The sequence below is a fragment of the Cannabis sativa genome, chromosome 6 (assembly GCF_029168945.1).
Source record: "Cannabis sativa cultivar Pink pepper isolate KNU-18-1 chromosome 6, ASM2916894v1, whole genome shotgun sequence".
NCBI classification, from domain to species: Eukaryota; Viridiplantae; Streptophyta; class Magnoliopsida; order Rosales; family Cannabaceae; genus Cannabis; species Cannabis sativa.
The window spans coordinates 3,061,551-3,085,198 of NC_083606.1; the positions used below are offsets into that span (position 1 = coordinate 3,061,551).

General features: G+C 28.4%; 2 protein-coding genes across 2 annotated transcripts; both read left to right on the forward strand.

Annotated features, from left to right (window-relative positions):
• Positions 1-12,863: 12,863 nt before the first annotated feature.
• LOC115724432 (cyclin-A1-1) lies at positions 12,864-15,720 on the forward strand. The gene is made up of 10 exons (XM_030653716.2): positions 12,864-13,327; positions 13,471-13,807; positions 13,897-14,036; positions 14,122-14,214; positions 14,304-14,437; positions 14,528-14,603; positions 14,702-14,778; positions 14,863-15,046; positions 15,136-15,270; positions 15,354-15,720. Exons 1-10 carry the CDS (start codon positions 13,103-13,105, stop codon positions 15,423-15,425), a joined length of 1,473 nt encoding a protein of 490 aa, XP_030509576.2. The 5' UTR covers positions 12,864-13,102; the 3' UTR covers positions 15,426-15,720.
• A 1,880-nt stretch (positions 15,721-17,600) lies between these two features.
• Positions 17,601-19,901, forward strand: LOC115724636 (pentatricopeptide repeat-containing protein At2g35030, mitochondrial). The gene has a single exon (XM_030653968.2). The coding sequence runs from the start codon at positions 17,859-17,861 to the stop codon at positions 19,773-19,775; it is 1,917 nt and encodes a 638-aa protein (XP_030509828.1). The 5' UTR covers positions 17,601-17,858; the 3' UTR covers positions 19,776-19,901.
• Positions 19,902-23,648: the final 3,747 nt, after the last annotated feature.

The following is a 23,648-nucleotide window of genomic DNA, read 5'->3' on the forward strand; positions in this document are numbered from 1 at the left end:
CCTACTTAGTAATTACACAGTTACTTTCAAACACACCCTAATTAATTCGATGAAGAAACATGACTTGTAGCTATATGTTCAAAAATATTAGTGTAAGAATATATATATATATATATATATTCAAAAATAGTTTAGAGAAATTAAGAAAGAATTTTGACCACCGGTTTATAATTAGTAAAAAAAAAAACCTTGATTTGAACAAGAACTCCTTTCACAAAATTTTGTAGCTATTAATGATGAATACATGCATTTTGATAGAAATTAAGATACTAATATTTCCATATGCATATATTTAATAAACATTTTATCTATATATATAATATATAATATTCTAAAATCAATATATTTATATCTAAGTCATAACAACTATATATATTCATGCTGTAATTGGTTTTGTTCTTCTTGTTTTAATATTATATAATAATTTATTATGAATATTAATCGTAACTAATACTTTGGGGAATGTAATAGATAAATCATGGGTACGCAATATTGCCTATTAATTAATTAATTAATTACAGAAATAATATTGTAAAAATGAAAAAGAAAAAATATATTCTTCATTGAGATATACATACCAAAACCCCTTTGATTGATTGTACGTACTTATGTAATCATAAATCTCTTTTCTTGTTTGTCTTTTTTTTATACAAGCACATGCCATTTCCTGAAAAGGCTACCTTATAACAAACAAGTATATTAATCAAAAATATATACTCTAATACATAATACCTTATAATTAATTAAAACAAATAATAAATATGTTAATGTAAATAATTATAATAATCAAACATCAATTTGCATATGTGACTAAGCATTGACTATTGTATCTTAAATTATTCAAAAATAATTAAAATTAATGTGGAATTAATACTTAATTACCTATAACTATATAATACTGAAAACATTAATTATATAAAAAAATGTGTTATAATAATCTCTCAAATATTGAAATAAGGACAAAAATAATACTCAATTAATTATTCCCTTAATTATATTATAGCTTTGGCTTTTGTTTTACTCTCTTATATTCTCTTTAAACTATATATAGGGTAGTAGTAAGTAATGGGGGACCCTTTTCTTTTCATTATTTTGGGAGTTTAGTCTCAATCCTTGTTTCCCTTTTGTCGGCCACACCACACCACACCTTCATTATATATACACACAAATATATATATATATAAACCTATATAAATACTCCTTCACTTAACTAATCTTCTTTGACCAAGGCTTACACACGATTAATTAATATATATATACATACATATATATAATCAAACAATATCTTAGTTACTCAGTTTCCTTATTAGCTAGTGACCACAATATTTAAACCCTTATATGATGAAACATATACACACATATATAATTATTATATATACGAGTGTTGTAGTGTGTAGTACATAATATACATTATATTAAATGATAATATATATAGGGTTATGTCTTGATGAATATGAACAAGAACTCGTGGATGAAGCAAAGCACATCACTAAAATTATAATAATTATAGTTATCTCAAAGTGTTATATATTATTTTATAATATAATAAGTGTAGATTAAAATGTAGTAATATATATTATTATGTGAATAATATGTATTAGGTGTTTGGTAAATAAATTGTGTAACATATAATTTATTTAACCTAAAATTGTAACCTACACTTTATAACATGGAGAAGAGTTACAAAATTAATTGCTTTTGTAACTTCTTTTGGTTGATCATAATATTGTGTAATAAAAGAGATGTTACACAATTTGATGATAGGATTCAAATGGTTTGAAATATAGTTGTTACAAACTATATTAATGCTCATTATATGAGAGAAATGAGATGGTGAGTTTGAATTCTAAGTGTGATCACCTAAACACTATATAAAGGAGTCTAATGTGCTCATTTGAGAGAGATGAAGTTTTCTATCAAAAAAAGCACATTGCTAGAAAACCCTAAGACTTGATAATTCCCAAAGCTATTTCCTAGAGAGTTCCCTTAGTGCTTAGAGATAGGGAGAAATAAGCTTTTGGACAAAGGTGTAATACCTTGTTCAAGTCATGGTGATCCCCACTAATCTACACTCAAGGTTGTGAGTGAGTGTTTATATATATTATTCTCTTGTTATATATATACATATATTATATTACATGTGTTGTAATATTCTCTTTTACCTTTCATATATATATGTAATATATATAGTGTATATATATGTATTGTAACATATATTTAATCAATCTCTTATTTTAATTCTTGTATTATTTTACAATAGAGTTGTAATAAATCTTGATTTTCTTCCATTGTTATAAAATCTCTAACACAAAGTACCCTTTTGCTCTTTGCTTTCTTAATTTTCCTAGCTATATACTACTTTACCTATGGAAATTCTCTATGTTTTTTTTTAATCTTTTTTAAAGTAATTAATGGTGTTTGATTGTAATTATATATATATATATTTAGTAATGTTTATGGAGTTTGATTATATATAATAATAGTATTGTTATTTGGTATTAATAGTAACTGGCCATTTTTATAGACATGAGATTTTATAAATAGTTAGTGATATTGTTTAAGATCATCTCGAATGGATAGTGTATATTTTGGGTTAAATTTGACTTAAAATATATCACAAAACTATATTTGACCCAATTTTTATATTTGTGCTCTAATGCACAAGGTACAAATTAACTATAAAAGTCAATAATATCACTAAAACTTATTGAAAATATACAAATAATTAATTTTATTTATATTATTTTAATAACTTATAAATATAAAAAAAAAATTATTAATGAATAGTATTAATGAGTGGCAAATAGGTAATTAAAAAATGTGATATTTATTGTGAGCTAAATTTTGGCACATGCTATTTTTGAAGACATTGCATTGTATACTCATTTTATTTTATTTTTTTTAATTTTTACCTTCATTTCTATATTCTTTAAGATAGACCTACTTTTATAAATAATTCTTATTATACCCCTTGGGTTAATGTAAATCATGTGCTACACTTAAGTGGAGGGTAAAGGTATATTAGACAATTCACTCACAAAAGTGAGTAGATTTTAATGAAATATAATATAATGATATTTTTTATTAATGAATACAAAAAAGAGGTATTCATCACCTTATCCCGCTATCTTTTGTGCTAAATTTGGCATAATTTTTAGCTTATGCTAAATTTAACACACATTTTATATCACAATTGAAGTTAATTTTCAACAAAATCTATAACCTCTATAAAAGTGAGAATAATTTTAGGCTTTTACTATGTAAATTACACAATTAACCTTCATCAAATATTAAATTACAAACTCTTTTTTTTTTGGATGAACAACAAACTATTAATATTTTTTTATGCTTTCAAAAATAAAAAAATTATATTATAACCCTCTAACTTACATCTAATTAGGAAAAGGATTTATTTATTATTTTATTAAATAAAAATAAATAAAAAATAGAAGTTTACTTATACATGTATAAGTGTATATAAAATATTAATTTTTTTTTTTTTAAAAAAAAAAACTAAATATTTATATCATGCATAAAAAGTGAAAATATTTTTGGATATCCACTAATTGAATTACATAATTAGCCTTCAACACATATTAAATTACAAAAAAAAAATTGATAAAACAAGTAGCACATTACACTACACTACTTCTTAAGGTTAATGCTAAATAAGTTTGTCATCCAATTGACATTTTGTCTTATGTGAAATATTTGTAGAGGTGATTATTTTATCAAAGTCTCTCAATTACAAATATAATTTTAAATTAATAAGGTTTCTTTATTCTTTTTTAAGTGAATATTTTACCTTTGATAATTATATAATTAATATATATACTAATAATCATACCATATAATAAATGAATTTATTGGTGTATATAATTAAATTGAGACAATATTTATCTATAATCTATAACTGTAATAAAATTGTTAATAATTTTGGAGTTCTATTTACATATGTATACTTCATTATTAAAAAAAATTAAACTTAATAAAAACTTTATGTATTATTTATTTTATAAAATTAATTAGGTATTTTATGTATTGATTATTTTTCTTTTAAAAAAAATCTAAAATATTCTATTTTACAAAAATAAAATGTGTGTAAAATATCCTAAATATTTTTAAGAGTCACAAAATTAATAAATAATTTTGGCCATTGTTAATTTACAAAAAACAATGAAGACTAAGAACATCTCAAATGGAGATGCAAATAAGTAATGCAAATATAAATATAGCTTATTATGTCAAAAGTCTACTCCAATGGTGTGTCAAATTGTGATACAAATATCTCACATAATAAAAAGTGATCTAAATTTGGATCACAATATAGTATAATGTAAAATTTGCATTACAATAAATGCTATGATTTTATAATTACTATTATGCTATTTTTAATATTTTATTATAAAAGTTTAATTAACATGTTTGCATTATTATTTTATATTTTTAATAAATTGTTAGATGAATATTTAATGATATATTATATTTTGCATTAAAATTTATAATAATACATTGGACCATAATAGTAAAAATTGATGCAAAAATGTCACAAAACCATTATTTGTACCAAATATAAATTAATTTTTACATCTTTCATTGAAGATGGTAAAAAAAAAATCAAAAATTTATTGAAAAAATATTTGAACTTTCGCACGTTAGACCCAACTAGTATTCTAAAAAATAACAATATACTATAGTTATAGGTCTCTAGAGATGCTCTTAGAACTATTTTCTTTATTTATATATAACCTATTAATTACATTAATAATAAAGAGAGGGCTAGTTAGTGTTTTTTAGCATTAATTTTTCTTATATTAAATAATTAAGGCCACACGTGCAGGCTGACTCAGAAACTCAGCAACGCGTGCGGTTGAGTATGTTGGAGACTTGGAGGACTTATATATATTTATGATCCTTTCATAAAAGACAAATAAAAAAAAATTATAAAATTAAGTCTAATCTTATCATAACTTAATTACTTTAATAAGGTAGGGCTTTAAATTGATGAATATATATTATATACATTATACATATGTACTATGTGTTTATATAGCTGGCTATATATATGCATGTTAAAATAATGAATAATGAGAAATGTTAAAGGGCAAGTTGTGTTTAAGATTATTACAAGGTATCATAATTATATTATTATAGAACATCACTAATTATTAGTTTTATTTGATTAAATTTTTAGTTTTGTTTATAGCTAAAAATATAAGTTTAATAAAAGATTTGACTTATATTTTAACTATTTTGATAATTATATAAAAGTTTTTTTAATTAAAAATTCTTCTAATGGTGTTTAGATATTATAAGAAAAAAATTAAATAAATTAGAAAGTATGTAAATTATTCTAATTTTAAAAATAGTTTCTTAAAAGTAATTTTAGAAGTACTTTGTAAATTAAGGTCTTCTAAATTAAAATATATATATTTTTCTATCTAAATTCTCTCAAAAGTATATTTTTAACTGTACCAAAATAAAATTTAAGGCGATTATTTGGTACGTCGTATTATATTGTATTGTATTATATTAATAATATTTAATATAATACTATATATGTTTGGTATTGACTTGTATTAATAGATTGTGTAAAGTTATAATATAATATTAATAAACTAGACCCCAACACCGACTCCGGGTCGGGTCTGGGTCCTGTCCGATCTGGATCTTATCCGGTCCGGGTCCCAGATTGGGGTCTAGGGTTCGGGCTCCAGTCTGGGTCTGGGGTCCAAGTCTTGGGTCCGTCTTCGAAGTAGCTGGGTCTGGATTCGGATTATTACTTTAATGTAGTTTTGTTGTTATATTGTTTAAAGAAAATAGTGTTTTATGTAAGTATATATCTAAAATAAATAGGTTACTAGACATGTTAGGGGCCCAAATGAAGCCCAATAACAAGCCCATGGTTAAGATTTGCTTCAGGCCATCATCTTATGACAACATATATGGTGCTCATCATCTTCATATAAATATAATAACACTTTGAAGCTTATAATTTATTATTTTATTTATTTTTTAAAAAAGTTGAAGCTTATCTTTGAATTTTGAATTGGTTATATTTTTAATTGGAATATTGAGTAAAAAGATATTTCATTCTATTTTTAAAAAAAAATTAAATTTATTGTTAATTACTATTAATAATAAGTAGACATCGAAGTTAGCTTTATCATTGTATATTGATGACTATACATCTATATATGGTGTTTAACAAAGAGGCCGAAAAGTTGGGCCACGATGGTGGTGATGGACTGGGCTTAATACCAAAACAAAAAAAAAAAATTACACTCTATACCTTTTTTATATTGTTCTCTTTTATTTTTACCTTCTTTTTTAAAATCTATCATTTTTACCTCTTTTTTTTAAACATTGTACCAATTTTGCTCCTGTCACTTCAAGATACTCTCCATGTGATTCTCTTATGTAAGGGTATTTTGGGTACAATACATATAAAAAGAGGTATGTTTCAAATAAATATAAAATTAGAGGTAAATTTGATTAATTGATGAATAAAAAAGGCATTTTTCAACTTACCCCTATCATATATTGCTTTTAATGCCCTTAATCCCTATGATCTCTTTAATCCCCCTCTCCATACCTTCGATCGTATTATTGCTAAAGGAAATAGAAATTTTAGCATATTGACTTGTTGACCTAACCAAGAGCAAAAATGATCCAAACAATCCCATAAGCCCCTGGCCTCCTTAGTTGTAGCTTTACCAAGCAAAATAAGATCATCTGCAAATAAAATATGAGAAAAATTTAGCCCATTTCTGTTGAGTTTTATACCTTTAATGGTCCCATAACTTAAAGCAGCTTCAAAAAGTCTAGATAGAATTTAAGTAGCCTAAACAAATAGATAGGGAGAAAGAGGGTTACCTTGTCTGAGGCCACACTTTGGGAAAATCTTACCCACAGAACTGCCATTTAAGCACACATTTAGCGTTGTAGTTGTAATATACTAAGAAACCCATCTTATGAAATGGTTTGGCGCTTGAAAGGTCTGCAATACATGATCCACAAACTCTCACCTAAGTTTATCGTAGGCTTTAACCAAATCAATTTTGATTGCGAAGAAGCCTTCACCTTCCTTTTCCTCTTGAGCGAATGGATAATTTTTTGGATAAGCACATTGTTGTCTTGGATGTTCCTTCCTGGTACAAAAGTTGTTTGGGTTAAGCATATAATATGTGGAAGGATCGATTTAATTATATTAGCAATGATCTTCTAAGTAACATTGTAAAGAGAAATATGCTTAAACTGGGAAACTTTCATAGGATTTGAGACTTTGGGGATGAGCACCACATTCGTATCATTGATTCCTCTATGCATAACCCCAGAAGTGAAGAATCCCAAAACTGAGTCACAAAATTCTTTTCCCACTGAATTCCAATAATACTTAAAGAAGAGGACCGACATGTCATCAGGCGTTGGGGCTTCATCACCACTCATAAAAACCAAGATTTGTCTGATTTCCTCTCTATTTAGGACCAAGGATAAGTCATGTTGCTCCTAACTAGAAAAGTGGTCCTTAACCAAATCCTTGAGGATAGCAAGATGAGCATGGTTAGTCCCAGCAAAAATGCCACTGAAAAAGTTAATAAACTCCGACTTAAGGCTACGATCATTGTACCAGTTCATATTCTTATTCAAAATACTTTCAATAGTGTTTCGTCTACTTCTAATAGTAGTTGAGATAAAGAATTTTTTTGAGCATTTATGACATTTCTTTACCCACGAGACTCGCGATCTTTGCTTCCAATACAACACATTCCTTGCCAACACATCATTTAGAGATTGTCTCAACTTGCACTCCACATTCCAGTCCTGAGTACCCGTAGGTAGAGCCTGAGTTTTTTGGAGACTAATCTCAAGGTTCTTAATGGTGGAGTCCAACTTGTCAAATTATTCTCTATTCCATTTGAGGATGGCAATCCGAGTCACGCCAATTTTTCTAAATATTCTACTCGGGGTCCACCCATAGTCAACAGAGCTCCACACATGATTAACCACTATATTACTACGAGTGTCCTTAGTCCACCAACTCTCAAATTTAAATTGTTGCTTGGAATTCGACACAACCCCACTCGAGTGAAGACAAGGGGGATCTATGATCACAACTACTTGTAGGGAGGGAGTAAATAACTACTCTAGGAAATACACTATGTTAGGCTTAAATTAGTTTAAGTTTCGGGTCATATTTCGGTTAGTTTTCACTCTTTGTTTCTAGTTTTAGGGCTATATTACGCTTGATTCTTTTGTTTCAGGTCCTCGGGCATTTAAAGAAAGTATGTACAAGAATTTTGGAAAAATAGTGAAAGAATCGAGAAGAAAATCCAAGATTGGTGTCGCTGCTAGTTCCAGTCGCGACGGGGAATTTGCCAGTCACGACGGGAACTGGCAGAGACATCCCCAAGAACTCAAATTGTAATCTAGTCGCGACTAGGACTCTGCCAGTCGCGACGGGAAAAGGCAGAAAGAATTTTGAGACAGATCTGCTTAACCCCGTCGCGACGGGGACTCAGAGACGGGATTTTTGGGCAGTTTCGTAATTTCACGAATTTTAAAGATGAGAATTGGTTTAAATAGATGGAGTTCGTGAAAATTAGGGTTCATTCAGAATTGGAGCCCTAGAAACAAAGGAGGAGGCTAGAAGAGCGGATTGTGGCGACTCGGATCAATTGCTTCAACTAGTTCTTTCTATCTCTTTAATTTTTCTATGCTATTTTCTGTTTCAATTTTAATTATGGATTTGATGATGGATGTTATGAACTAAACTCCTATTTAGGGAGATGATGATTGTTGATTGAATTTATCCTTAGTTAATGATAATTGCTATTTCTCCTTTCTTGATTGTGAAATTTATTCATATTTGTGTTAATTCCATGTTTAAGCTTGATCACCTTTTACATGTTCTATGATCTCAATTCAAAATCTGAAAAGTGAGAATTGAGAATGCTAAAATTGGATAAACTAGGTTTTGATGTGAAACGAAAGTATTTACATAGCCTTAGTGACAATTAGATTATTGCGTAATGCTGATTATATGTTAGTCTAATTCAGAGGTGATTAGATAACATGTAATTTAGGACCTAAAAGATCTGAAAAGAGTTAGGTTAATTTTATAATCTGTCATTCACATTGAGAAAGAGAGTAGTAATTAGCATTAACAATTGGGTAATTAAATCAACATGATTATTTTCCCTAATTTCTCATCCTTAATTAAACAAGTTTACTGCTTTCTTTAATTTTCTTGATTATCTTTATTTCAAACTCTATTAAAATTATTCTTATCTGCCAAATAGAATCATAAATCTAGTTTAGTGGTATTCAGTTCAATTCCCTGTGGTTCGACCTCACCTGTGTGAGTTTACTACTTGATTACGTACACTTGCGTATTGATCATAATTCTCGTAACACACTACCAACTTTCATTTACCAACACCTTATCCAAATTCGACTTAATTACCATGCCACGACCCTTCTCGATGATTGTCTCAAGTAAGATTGTCACCTTTGATTGGCATGTTAATGAAGCATTAGAGTTCATAAGCTTACTAATGATCGGGATAAAAGGATCTTTCTCCCATGCACCTTCTCTTAATTTCCTCAAGACTCAATACAAAATTAACACCCCAACTTCTTTTACTAAGAAATATAGGCGAGTTTAATTATATCAACCGCATACATTATCATATAAAACTATAATTTCTTCACATCATATGGAAAACATATGTTATAAATTAGCTATATTTCCATTATTATTAAGTAATAGTTGAATTTGTGGATATAAACATAGTTAGTGGTTTTATATTTTTTCTCACAAAAAAAGAAGTATCAAGTTCGAATTCTCCTCTATGGAAAAAAAAAAAGTAACAACTGAACTTGTTCATGGATTTTGGTTTAAATTCATTATATTGGTACAATACTCATTATTTACTATAAGCTAGCTTTTGTTCTATAATTTAACTTTAAGGTGCCTAAAAAGATGTGCCAGACAAAACGCTGAAAAATATGAGACCCTTAAAAGTTGGGCCATAATATTGTCGGGATTCAAGTGATGATTTGGGCTGAAAGAAAAATTGGTAATTGGGCTTAAAACAAATCTGATTTTTCAAATTTTAATTTAAGTTGAAAAATATGAAGAAAAAAAGTGTAGAGTTGTCCTATGTGTAACTCTATTTAAAGAAAAAAGAAAATATTGAAGAGGATAATTTTCCTACTTATGAAAAATGTTGTAGCACAATAACAATTATAATAATATCTATAGTCAATAATCTTAATTGTTGAAATAAAAATCAAGCACTCATATATGATGTATGATTATATATACATTTGATACAGTTGTTAAATGTATAATTATATAAATACATACTTGTAGACGAAAAATTATAGTGGTATTTATGCCAGAATAATAATAATAATAATAATAATAATAATAATAATAATAATAATAATAATAATAATAATAATAATAATAACCTCTTAGTTAATCTCTTTTTAGAAGTGCTACCATTATTTTTCTGTTTCAATCTCTTAGTCAACCTCTACGCTTGAAAATACAAGTTTTCAACTTTTTTTTTTTCACGGAGGTGTTTGTTATGCTTACAACATCATCCCTCTAATTTTTTAAAAAAATTTGAATAGTTTACAGTGCCAAAAATACATTTAAATTTTTTTGAAGACGCGTGGTAAACTGGAATATTAGGAACTCTGTTTTTGATACTGTAAACTATTCAAAAAAAATTCAAAAATTTACAGATGATACTGTAACTATAACGAATACTGTTATGAAAAAAATTGAAAAAAAAAATATTTCAGCATGTAATTTTAAACGTGAAGATTAACTAAAAGGTTGTAATAGGACGTTATAATTAACACTCCTCTAATAATAATTATGATGTTTGAAAAATGAAGTAGGTAAAAAATTATATTGAATAATTTTATTTTTATATAAATATTGTTGTTATGTGGTAAAATTATCCTATAGCTATGGAGCATGTGAGAACTACTCAATTTGTTGGCCCCTCATAAAAATTGAGCTGATTCTATCACTATTCTAACGATCACCATAATAATTTTAATTTATAATATTCACCAACTATTTTGTAAGTGATCCTAATATCATTTTAAGAAAACTATGGCTAGTTTAGAGAGAGAGAGATGGGAAAGAGAGAGATCATGAGTTCAAACCTAAAATTTTTAAACTATTAATTAATTATAAAATATTATTATGCTACATTAAAAATAAATTTATTATTTTAAAAAATAGATGAATGATGAATGATGAAACTAAAGTGGAGGGAGGCACAATTAAAAAAGAGTTACACCACTATAAATTTTGTATTATTGAATTTGTGTGTAATTGGAAGTAATTATACAATTTGACATGTTTGTCTAATCATGTAATTACACTGTAACTGTGTAATTAGAAGTAATTGAGGGGTTCCAATTACACTCTCCAATTCTCATGCCCCCCATGAGAATTGAATGTAATTACAAAAAACTTTCCATATTAAACATTAGCTACTAAAAGAATATTATTTTCCCATGTAATTACTAACTATTTTGCCAAACAAGATATTAGGAATTCATATGTAATTACCACCTCATATCCAAACACACCTTGTATTTTAAAATATAGTGTAATTACTACACTGTGTAATTACCACCCTAATAATTACCATACTTAGTAATTACACAGTTACTTCCAAACGCACCTTTAGTTTTACATGAGTACTCGCTATTCTACCAAATTTTTCCAACAAAAGTATAATAGTGATTCTATAGGGGCTTAGAATTGTAAAACATATTCATATAAATGACATAATAGTAATTACATTGCAAAATACATTGTAAATACATTTAAAACAATAGTCATTACCTATTCATAGTAAATATGAATGGGTAATTACATTGCAAAATACTGTACATTCTAAATACATTGTGTTTGGAAGTAACTGTGTAATTACTAGGTAGGGTAATGACTAGGGTGGTAATTACACAGTCTAAGTCTAGTAATTACACTATATTTTAAAATGCAAGGTGTGTTTGGATATAAGGTGGTAATTACATATGAATTCCTAATATCTTATTTGCCAAAATAGTTAGTAATTACATGGAAAAATAATATTTCTAAGTATAGGTAATGTTTAACATGGAAAGTTTTTAGTAATTACACAGTGTAATTACATTCAATTCTCATGGCCCCATGAGAATTGAAGAGTGTAATTGGAATCCCTCAATTACTTTCAATTACACAGTTACAATATAATTACATGGTCAGACAAACATGCCAAATTATATAATTACTTCTAATTACACACAAATTCAATTACATTATGGCTTTCCAAACACACCCTTAAAACATATTCATATAAATGACTTTTTTTTTTTTTTCCGAGTAAAATTCTTATAAATGACTTAGTTGTTAATACATAGTAAATATGTATTAACAACTAATCAATATAAGATCTCATACTATAACAAAACAACACATTTTTCTTCATAGACAATGAATTAGGTCTTCTTTTTAACTCCATAATCTATCAATCAATTCACATCGAATCTTTTAATCAATTGAAGTAAATTTCAAAACAAAAAACAGCACATTTTTCTATACAAATTAGTACTACCCAATAAATTAGTTCATACATACAATACATACACATTTTATAATTTGCCCAATATTATTTTTTGAGTTGGGGCAAGAAAGAAGGCAAAATTTGTGCAGTGTTGTTGACTGGTTAACAATTCAAATTCAAAAATCCTAAAGAAACATAATCTGACAGGCTGGTGACTCACAGTCACTCACTGTCCAATTAAATTCAAAGGAATTCAAATATATATATATATTTATCTATATCTATAGAGGAGCGTTGGTTAATGGGCCCCACTAGAAGAGCAACGGTTCAAATTCAAATTATCCCTCTTTTTTCTCTTCCTCTGTTCTAAAAACCCTTTCTTTTTCTCACTTTTTTTTCTCAACAACCAAACAAACTCTTTTCTTATTCTTCTCTCAATTTCGAAAGAAATTCGAAGAAGAGAAATTGACCCTTTTGAGTTTCTTCAAAGGAAATTGTGAAGTGGGGTTTGTTTTTCCACGATGTCCTCTCAGAATCGTCGTTCGTCTTTTTCTTCATCGACGTCGTCTTCTTTGGCTAAAAGACATGCTTCTTCTTCTTCGCATTTGGTTGAAAATGTGAAGAAGGTTTCGGGTTCTTCTGTGTTGGGTGCCCCAAAGAAGAGAGCCCCTCTCTCTAATTTGACCAATCGAAGTAATAATAATAACAATGAGTCTCGTAATGCTTCAAAGACAACTCTTCCTTCGGTTCGTATTTTTTTTTCTTTTTCTTTATTTGAATTTCTTGTTTGTGGGGTTTTACTAATTTTTCATAATTCGATGAGAAAACGAATAAAGATTTGAACTTGCTATTTGGGTATTGAAAATTTTTGTTTAATGTCTCTGTTTAGGTACCATTGGGAACCAAGAAAGTGGAACCTAATAATAATGTGGGGGTTTCTGGGAACAAGATGCTCAAATCCTCCTCAAATGTCAAACCTAGTTCAAAGGTTATTACATCTAAACAAAAACTTGATGAAGCTCCTCCTCCTCCTCCTCCCATGGCCATTACATGTACTAGTATGGATGTTTCTCCAACTCAATCAGAAAATCTTTCTGTATCTTTGGATGAAACAATGTCTGTGTGTGATTCTTTTAAGAGTCCAGAAGTGGAATATGTTGCAGTTGATTCTATTAACAAGAAGACATTTAGTAATCTCTACATTTCAGAACATTCCAAGTCAACAGGTTTGTGCCAATCATCTCTGCATTTCATTTTACTTGTATTGTGATGTTGTTTTTTAAGTACTGAAATATGTCTTTTATCTTTAATGCAGATAACATTTGTAATAGAGATGTGTCTGTGGAGATGGAAATAGATGATGATCAAATTGTTGATGTTGATAGTAATTTCATGGATCCCCAATTGTGTGCTACCATTGCTTGTGATATTTATAAGCATTTGCGTGCATCTGAGGTTTGAACTCTTTCTTCATGTTGTTAGCATTGTGCATTGAGCTTATTTCTTATGCTGAGCTCTGTTCAATTCATTGGAATTTCAGGTTAATAAAAGGCCTTCAACAGATTTCATGGAGAAAGTTCAGAAAGATGTTACTCCAAGCATGAGGGCAATTCTAATAGATTGGCTTGTAGAGGTAGCTAGCTTCAACAAGTCATAGATTGGTGTAGATTTTACTTGTTATCTTATTAAGTTTGCTGAAATTCCATTTGTGATTGATTTCAGGTGTCTGAGGAGTACAGGCTTGTACCTGATACATTGTACTTGACAGTTAATTACATAGACAGATATCTTTCTGGAAATGTTATGAATAGACAACGATTACAGTTGCTCGGTGTGGCTTGCATGATGATTGCCTCGTAAGAAAAATTCTCACTAATCTCAAGCACATTACATGTACTGAATTGTATGTGTTATGATATTAACATGAAAATTGATTATGTTTCCAGAAAATATGAGGAGATTTGTGCACCCCAAGTTGAAGAATTTTGTTATATAACTGATAACACCTACTTCAAGGATGAGGTACTGTTATATCTTTTGTTGTAGTACTTCCATATTCATTCATACTAATCTTCTTACCTAAAAAACAACATTAACATAAAAGCATTTCCTTCTGACAGGTTTTGGAAATGGAATCTTCAGTGTTGAATTACTTGAAGTTTGAAATGACAGCCCCAACAACTAAATGTTTCTTAAGGTATATAGCCTAAAAGCTTTTCTCTGTCTTTCATCACAAGTTATCTTTTCGGTATTTGTTGTATTAATGGTGGTTGGTTTACAGGAGATTTGTTCGTGCTGCTCAAGGAATCAATGAGGTCCCATTAATGCAATTCGAGTGCTTGGCTAACTACCTTGCAGAATTATCTCTTTTAGAGTATAGTATGCTATCTTACCCTCCATCAAAGATAGCAGCATCAGCAATTTTCTTAGCCAATTTTATAATCCTCCCATCAAAGAGACCTTGGGTATGTCTTCATCAATCCAATATGTAAAGTTTGTTTCTTTTTTAACACTTGAAAGTAAAATCTCATTAGTTTTGTTTCCATGATAACAGAACAACACCTTGCTTCATTACACACAATACCAACCATCAGACTTGTGTTCCTGTATTAAAGATCTTCATCGCCTTTGTTCGAATAACAACAACTCCAGTTTACTTGCCATTAGAGAGAAATACAGTCAACATAAGGTAACAAATAGTTTTTCACTTGTTATAACTGTTATGATATAATTGTATCTGAACTAACTAGTCTTCATTGATTTATGTTACAGTACAAATATGTAGCAAAGAAGTATGTCCCTCCTATGATACCTACAGAGTATTTTCATGACCAAAGCCACTAGAACTAGATGTTGATGTTCCAATAAACTGTTGGGCTTACTTTTGTGTTGGTGAATCTGGTGGCAGCTGGGCTGGTTGTGGTCTGATTTTTTCATCCATTGGATGAAACTAATGTTGTATAATCTACTTTTTGTTCTCTTGTCTTTAGGATAGTATGTGCCAATAGTTTTTCTTTTTCTTTTTTCTCCCTGAAAATAGCAACGGGTAGTTTTTCTTAGTGTGTAGAAAACTATTGGCTTTGTTGTAGCTAACTCTATCAATGATTTCAGCCCCCAGCAATGGCACTTTTCACTCTCACACTGTTGTGATTATGGTTTGAGCATTCCATAAAGAGTTAATTTATAGTACTATTTCATTTCATCATGTAATCATAACCACTTGATAGATTCAATAGAAAAAATGAGTTGAAATCATAATAATATATCTTTGTCCTTCTTCAAAAAGTAAACAAAAATAAACACATGAAAGAAAGAATTCATCAATAACTTTGACATTTACTAAATTGTGCTATCAAATTTTTTAGGCTCTTAAAATTTTTCCACAAATATTAAGTTGGATTTTTAATCAAAATAAACACGTGATAGAAAGAATCCATCATTAACTATTTAGTACAGCTGTGTAAAATTTGTTGGACCTATAAGCATTTGGAGAAATTATAATTCAAATTTTTATCACTATTATGTAAGCAATAGAAATAAAAAAATATAATTCAAAATATTTATGGTACTTTTGGTAACAGTAATAAAAATTTGAAAAAAAAAAAACAATGTAATTATTTTTTTAGAAAAATGTGTTTAGTAACTTTCATTATTATTACTTTTTTTTATTTAAGGAATGAGAATTTATTTTAAGGAAAGATTTAAGTTTTTCATTCAACAAAGAACAAAAGGACAGAGTCCATTACAAAGCTTAACGATAAGCAAAAGTAAATTAATACCAATAAGGGCGAGCAAACGACAATAAGGCGACCAATTGAAGCACAAGTGTCCATTGAAATCATAATCATTTTTAAGTATAGATGGAAGGTAAAGAACTAAAACAAGGATCCAAATCCTCAGATCTCTAACAAGAGAAAGTGGGTTGATGTCTGGGTCAAGTTCGGTCAAGTACGAGGATTGGGGTTCAAATCATGGTATGGACCGGGGGATTGGGGCAAGGTCTAGGTCCTAGGTCCAAGTGTGAGGGTCGAGGTTGGGGTTTTGGTTCCAAGGTCTTAGGTCCAACTTTTGGGGCCAAGGCCAGGTCTCTGTGTCGAAGTCCAAGGGTTGGGGTTGGGTCAAGGTTCATGTCTGGGTCTGAGGTTTAGGGTATGTGGTCTAGGGTTTGAGTCTTGGTCTGGAGCCAGTCTCTAAGTCTATGACCAAGTTTGGGGCTTGGTTCGGGGTTTGAGTCCAGACCAATACTTTTTATAATAATAAAAAAATATAAATTTAAGGGGGCAATAATAAAAATATATATGAATATAATAGATCAAATATTAATTTATGGGAAAAAAATAAATTTTTAAGAATATAAAAAAAATTAAATTATAAAAGTTTGAGTGGGAAGAATCACCACATAAACTGCATTCCCTCCGATCTTGCACAAAGTTCTTACGAAGTTACAAAGCTCAACCAAAAAATCTGAAATGGTTATCTTACTAAGGTCTAAATAAAACTTAACAAAAGCCTCATAATAATGAGAAGAAACTAAATTTCTCGGAGTAAGACTTAGACACCCTAACTTCAAAATGACACAAAAACATCTCTTTCAAAAGATAAAGAGTATACGAAAACATCAGCTGCTAGCCGTAAAGGCTACAACAAAACACAAGTCATCCTTGAGTAAACAAGAACAAACTCTCACCACAATATATTAAATTATTTCAAATTTATAAAATTGTATGAATATTTTAAATAACTACGATGTAAACTGTCATATATATGCATAAAAATTCAACCATTGAATATAAAAAAAGAGAGAATTTTTAAAAATATTATTTTTTAAATTTTATGGCCTAAATTTTTCAAATATGCTTGTGAAGTTTTAAAATTATAAAAATGCATATATATGACAGTTTACAAGAAATTAACTTCACGATAACTAGAAATTAATGATAAATAAATTATAAAATAACAAAAAAAAAACTAGAAAAACAATCTCGACAACTATAAATAAATCACAAAACAACTAAAAAAATAATTATTTTTGTTACTTAAAATGTATTTTTGTAAATACAAAAATTCAATGAGTATTAAGTAAAATTGAGTATTTTATAAATTTTTGCACCCATTTTCTTTCTTGCACTATTGAAGTTACCATAAGTATATACGTAGAAAAATAGAGATATGAAATAAATATATATATTGAAAATTTTGGGTTTATATAAATACTAATACTACTACATTCATTGTCCTTAATAATTTTCTCCCAACCCAAACAGAAACACAATTGTTATGAAGAAATGTATGACAATGAGACCAAAATATCTCCTTTGGGTCTTTGCTCCGATTACCAAACATGACACTAGAGTTATGCATTTCTCTACAGACTGTATTAAGAATGCCCCAAAAATCACATTGCCCAGAAAATATTATAGCCTCAACTCTGATGTTGCACGGTCAAATTGGTTGATTACTAAGCTAAGTCGAAATGGGAAAATTTACGATGCACGTAAGGTGTTTGATGAAATGCCTGAGAGGGATGTTATAACTTGGACCACAGTGATTACTGGGTATGTCAAATGTGGGATGATTGATGAGGCTAGGAAGTTGTTTGATAGGATTGATGCTAAGAAAGATGTCATCACTTGGACAGTTATGATTTGTGGTTATAAAAAGATGAAAATGGTTAAGGAAGCAGAAAGATTGTTTCTTGAGATGCCTGAGAAGAATGTTATATCTTGTAATACTATGATTGAAGGGTATTCAAGAAATGGTCAGGTGGATTTAGCTTTAGATTTGTTTGAGAAGATGGAGGTAAAGAATGTTGTTTCTTGGAATACGATTATCACTGGTTTGGCCCGAGTAGATAGGATTGAGGATGCTTTAAGGATATTCAATTCGATGCCCGAAAAAGATGTTATATCATGGACAACAATGGTTGCTGGTTTATCTAGAAATGGGATGATTGATGATGCTCGAGAAGTTTTCGATAGAATGCCTGTTCGGAATGTGGTGTCCTGGAACACAATGATTACAGGTTATACACAGAATATGAAGTTGAATGAGGCCTTTGAATTGTTTGAGATGATGCCTGAAAGGAACATGACTTCATGGAATACAATGATTACTGGTTTTATTCAAAATGGTGAATTAAAGAAGGCTTGGTACTTGTTCAGCGAAATGCCTTATAGGAATTCAATCTCTTGGACAGCAATGATCACAAGCCTTATACAAGATGGACAAAATGAAGAAGCATTGAAGATGTTTTCTAAAATGGTGGCAGTTGAAGGTTTGAAACCTAATGAAGCAACTTTTGTGAGTGTTTTGAGTGCTTGTAGTAACTTATCCGGTCTCGGTGAGGGACAACAAATACATCAGATGATAAGTAAAACGATCAATCATAACGATTCTGAAACATTGGTATCTGCCCTGATAAACATGTACTCAAAATGTGGAAAGTTAAGCACAGCAAGAAAGATTTTCGATGATGGTTTGACAAACCGAAGAGATTTAGTCTCTTGGAACGGCATGATTGCTGCCTATGCTCATCATGGTTTCGGGTTAGAAGCAATCAAACTGTTCAACGAAATGCAAGGCTTCGGTTTTAAACCCAATGATGTCACCTATGTGGGGTTACTCTCAGCATGTAGTCATGCTGGTTTGGTTGAGGAAGGCTTACTTTACTTTGATGAGCTTGTTAGAGATAGAACAATACAAATTAGAGAAGATCATTATACATGCTATGTTGATCTGTGTGGAAGAGCAGGGAAGCTTAAACAAGCATATGATTTCATTGAACAGCTAGAGACTAATAAGGCATCAGCAACAGTTTGGGGAGCTCTTCTTGGTGGATGTAATGTTCATGGTGACATGAATATTGGGAAAATGGCTGCAGAGAAACTCATTGAAGATGAGCTAGAGCCACTTAGTGCTGGCACTTACTCATTGTTATCTAACATCTATGCTTCATCTGGAAAATGGAAAGAAGCTGCTAAAATGAGGTCAAAAATGAAGGAAAAAGGATTGAAGAAGCAACCTGGTTGTAGTTGGATTGAAGTTGGAAATAGGGTGCATGTATTTGTAGTTGGTGATAAGTCTAATAATCAATGTAATAAAGTTGTTTATTCTTTGCTTAATGATCTTCATGAAAATATGAAGAAGGTTGGGTGTGTATCAAATAATGATTTGAGAATGGATGAAGAAAGATGAGGGTAGGTAGGTGATTAGTGTATTGTATTTTCATAAATTTTAGCTTTGGTTCATATTAATATGTGGGATATTTTCATAAATACTTAAAAATGTCAAAAAGTTTACAAAATACAAATTTATATTTTTTTTTAATTTACAAATTTTAATATTCTATTAATAGAGATATGGACAGTTGGGTTTTCATTGTTTTCACGTTGGTGCTACATGAAACTAATGTGAAAACAATGATGTTTTCTGGAAAAAAAAATGTTAAGTAGGATTTTAGATTTTTACCCTTTAAATTTTGACGTGTAACAAATCATGTTCTCTGAATATTTAAGACTATTAAAAATTCTCTTTGAACTATTGCATTTATTGGATTTAAGAATTTTTGTTCAATTTTACTAAATTTGTGATTGTCCATGTACTAAATTATGCTTTCCAAATTTTGATGTCTGTCAAATTATGTCCCTCTTTGACATGTACTAAATCAAGCCTCTTGAGTGTTAGATTGTCCTTACTAATATTGGATAAAAGTTCTTAAATCCAACAAAACTTTTAATGACCTTAAAAGTTCAGGATGCTTAATTTGGTATATGTTAAAGTTGAGGGGGTAAAAATCCTAATCAACCGAAAAAAAATACAAGTAAAAAACTTATATATAAATAAAAATTGTAATTTTAAGCAGTAAAAATCCCTTGTTATATTGCTAACTATGTAGAAGGCTGAAAGGACGGGTCACAAATGTTAGTGGTGGTCTGGGCTTACTATTTGGGCCAGAAATCAAAAATTAGTAATTGGGCCTAAAAATGTAGAGGTATAAGTGAAAATCTTTTTTGTTTTTTTTTTTCTTTCTAATGAAGTTGTTGATAGATGATCATTAATTCTCTATACTCTTGGAAAATGTTGTCTCAATAATAATAACAATAAAGGGGAATTTGGAAAAGTCATGAGAGGAGTGGATTCTGACAGATTGAATCTATGTCTTATGATCTGGTTTAAGAATTAGAAAAGGGTTTCAAGTTGAATATCTGCTGAATTAGGTGACTTTTTTTCTTTCTTTTTAGTGTTAAAATTGACTGAGTCTTGTCTATGTTAGAATTGAAACAGGTCTGACTTGGTCCAATCTTGTTATTATAACCTATTATAGGATAATATTTGTGTGATAATATTCCAAAGACCCTTATAATAAATATTCCCAACATATATATTCATGTAGTACATTCATTGACCAATTCATCATCACTTTGTTTGAAATCTCATCAAACTTAACAAAAAAAAAAAACAAATTTGTTCTTTTTACAATAAATGATTTTTAACTTTTATTTAGATATAATTAGGCTTCTTTTCAAAAAAAATAAATACTCTAGTTTATGGCTAACAATTCTAGAGAAACTTGATGGGTAAATCATTTTAACTTCTAGTATTTTAAGTGTGAGTATCTAAACATTTAGAATTGTGTGAATCAATTTTTATATATTTTTTTGAAATTGTGGTTTAATTAATATTAGTTACATATTATTGGTACTATGTGTATACATATATGTATTTATTGGTGTGTAGATTATAATAATACTTTTTCTATAACAAAAAATAAAAACCTTACTACCAACAAGGACAAATAATTAATATCCTAATTACTATAGAGTTTTCATATATATTATATATATAATGATATGATTTTGTTCTGTTATTGTACTTTTACAAATTGTAATCTGTGATGTACGGTAGCCGTCAGATCATGGAGTTATTTGATCTGAAGGCTGAGATTAATCTAGGGGTAATTAGGGTTAAAAAGTAAAAACATACCCTAACGTACTATCATCTAATATACTACCGAATGCATTGCGTGAAAGTACATCACGAGACAAAATCATATCCATATATATGACTTTGTATGATCCTATCTATTTATTTTTCTTAAAAGTTAAGGATGATTTATATATATATGTATATCACATGCATGTATTCAAGTTAATAATTATCTACAAGTTGTTAAGAAATTAAGAAAAACTCAAGTAATTGTCAAGTACGTACCACAACACATGCATATGACATTTGATATATATATTAAGATATGTCATAGGACAAAAATATTTTATTTTCTTCTTCCTTAATTAATATATCCACTTATTTTTATCATTCATCAAGAGGTGGTGTCCCTAATTTTATTTGTTTTTATATGATTCACAATACTTTTGTTGAGTACATATGTATATTAATCATAGTACTATCACTATGTGATCATATAGATAGAATTTTATAATAATTGAAATAAAAATGAAAACAAAGTTTGCAATTACGTCCTTATTATTAGTAAAGCCAGTTGTATTGTATGTAAAACAAAATAACACATTTTTCTATATATATAGCTAGACAAATTAGGTAATTAGTCATGTTTCCTTTCCCCTTTTCTTATCTCTTTTTATTCTTTTAAATTAAATATTTTTATATGAATAAATTTTAATGTCGTTAAAAATTTATTTTTAATTATTTAGATTATTGGATTTAAATATTTTTGTTTAATTTTAGTAAAAAAAAATTTAACATAAATCATAGTTCAGATATGATTTGGTACATATCAAAATTTAGTGGACATGATTTGGTAGATATCAAAGTTTGGGAGCATAATTTAGTACATGGACAATCACCGAATTAGTAAAATTAAATAAAATTAGACAAAAATTTTAAATCTAACAATCTCAATAATTCAAGAAAAAATTTTAAACAGAAAAATTCAAGAGCATAATTTAGTACATATCAAAGTTCAAAAGGCAGAAATTCTCATTATCCTTTTTATATAGAAAATTTTACATAATAGACCAAAAATTTGAAAAAAATTACAAAAGTACATCAATACGGAAAAAAAAATTATTTTTATTCTTTGAATTTTTTTATTTACAAAATGTCTCTTCAGTAAAAATAATAAATCGTTTTTTTGTTATTGTATAGTTTATTTGTAGTTTTATTATAGTTCTCATGATATTATGTTTTTGGTTGTTTTATAGTTTATTTATAGTTGATTTATAGTTATCGTGTGGTTGATTTTTCGTTTTTTTTTTTTTTTTGTTGAACAAAATATATTTTTGTAATTTTAAGACTTGAAAAATATATTTTTATAATTTAAAATTTTAGACTGTAAAATTATAAATAAATATTAAAAAAAATATATTTTTAAAAGTTTTCCATTTATTTATACAACGGCCAGGTTTGTAAATTTGGTAAAATATTGAGATTATTTCACAAATACACAAAAACAACAAAAAAAATTACAAAAATACGGTTTCATGAAATTTCAAATATTTTTACGATTATTTTGATTTTATGTACAGAAAATACGGTCATTTTATGTTGTATTTTTTTTTTAAATTGTTGTTATTTTTTTATTATTTGTATGTTATTTTTTGTTATTATTTTCATGTTACTTTTATGTATTTGTTTTTATTATATTTGTGTTATTTATATAGAAAACTGTAAAAATGTAAAAAAAAAAAATTCTTTACACATAAAAATATAATTTTTTTTACAAAAAATTGTGCCTTGTAAAATATTTTCAATTAATAATGGGAGATGATCTCAGATGATCTATTGATTATTTCTTTCTTAATTTGGTAACCCTTTATTGACAAGCATCCAAAACTTAAAATAAAAAGAGCACAAATAATTACAAAAGGGTTAGCGTCTATTACACTCAAAACTTACTCTTTTGGGCTATCTTGTAATTAATACACTTTCTTTTTTATACAGAAATGCACCATTATTTTTTGTACTCTATGTGATATCTTGTCAATCTCTTATTATAATCTCTTAGTCTATTTCTATACTCAAAAATATATATCAAAATATTTCTTTTCAAAAAAAAATTCACGATGATATTTGTTATAGTTACAGCAT

Excerpts from the sequence above, each read along its gene's own strand:
- LOC115724432 (XM_030653716.2), top strand. The coding sequence starts at position 13,103 with ATGTCCTCTCAGAATCGTCGTTCGTCTTTTTCTTCATCGACGTCGTCT. Across the intron at positions 14,215-14,303 it reads TAATAGATTGGCTTGTAGAG|GTGTCTGAGGAGTACAGGCT; the intron begins GTAGCTAGCTTC and ends GATTGATTTCAG. Across the intron at positions 14,438-14,527 it reads GCTTGCATGATGATTGCCTC|AAAATATGAGGAGATTTGTG; the intron begins GTAAGAAAAATT and ends TTATGTTTCCAG.
- LOC115724636 (XM_030653968.2), top strand. The coding sequence starts at position 17,859 with ATGAAGAAATGTATGACAATGAGACCAAAATATCTCCTTTGGGTCTTT.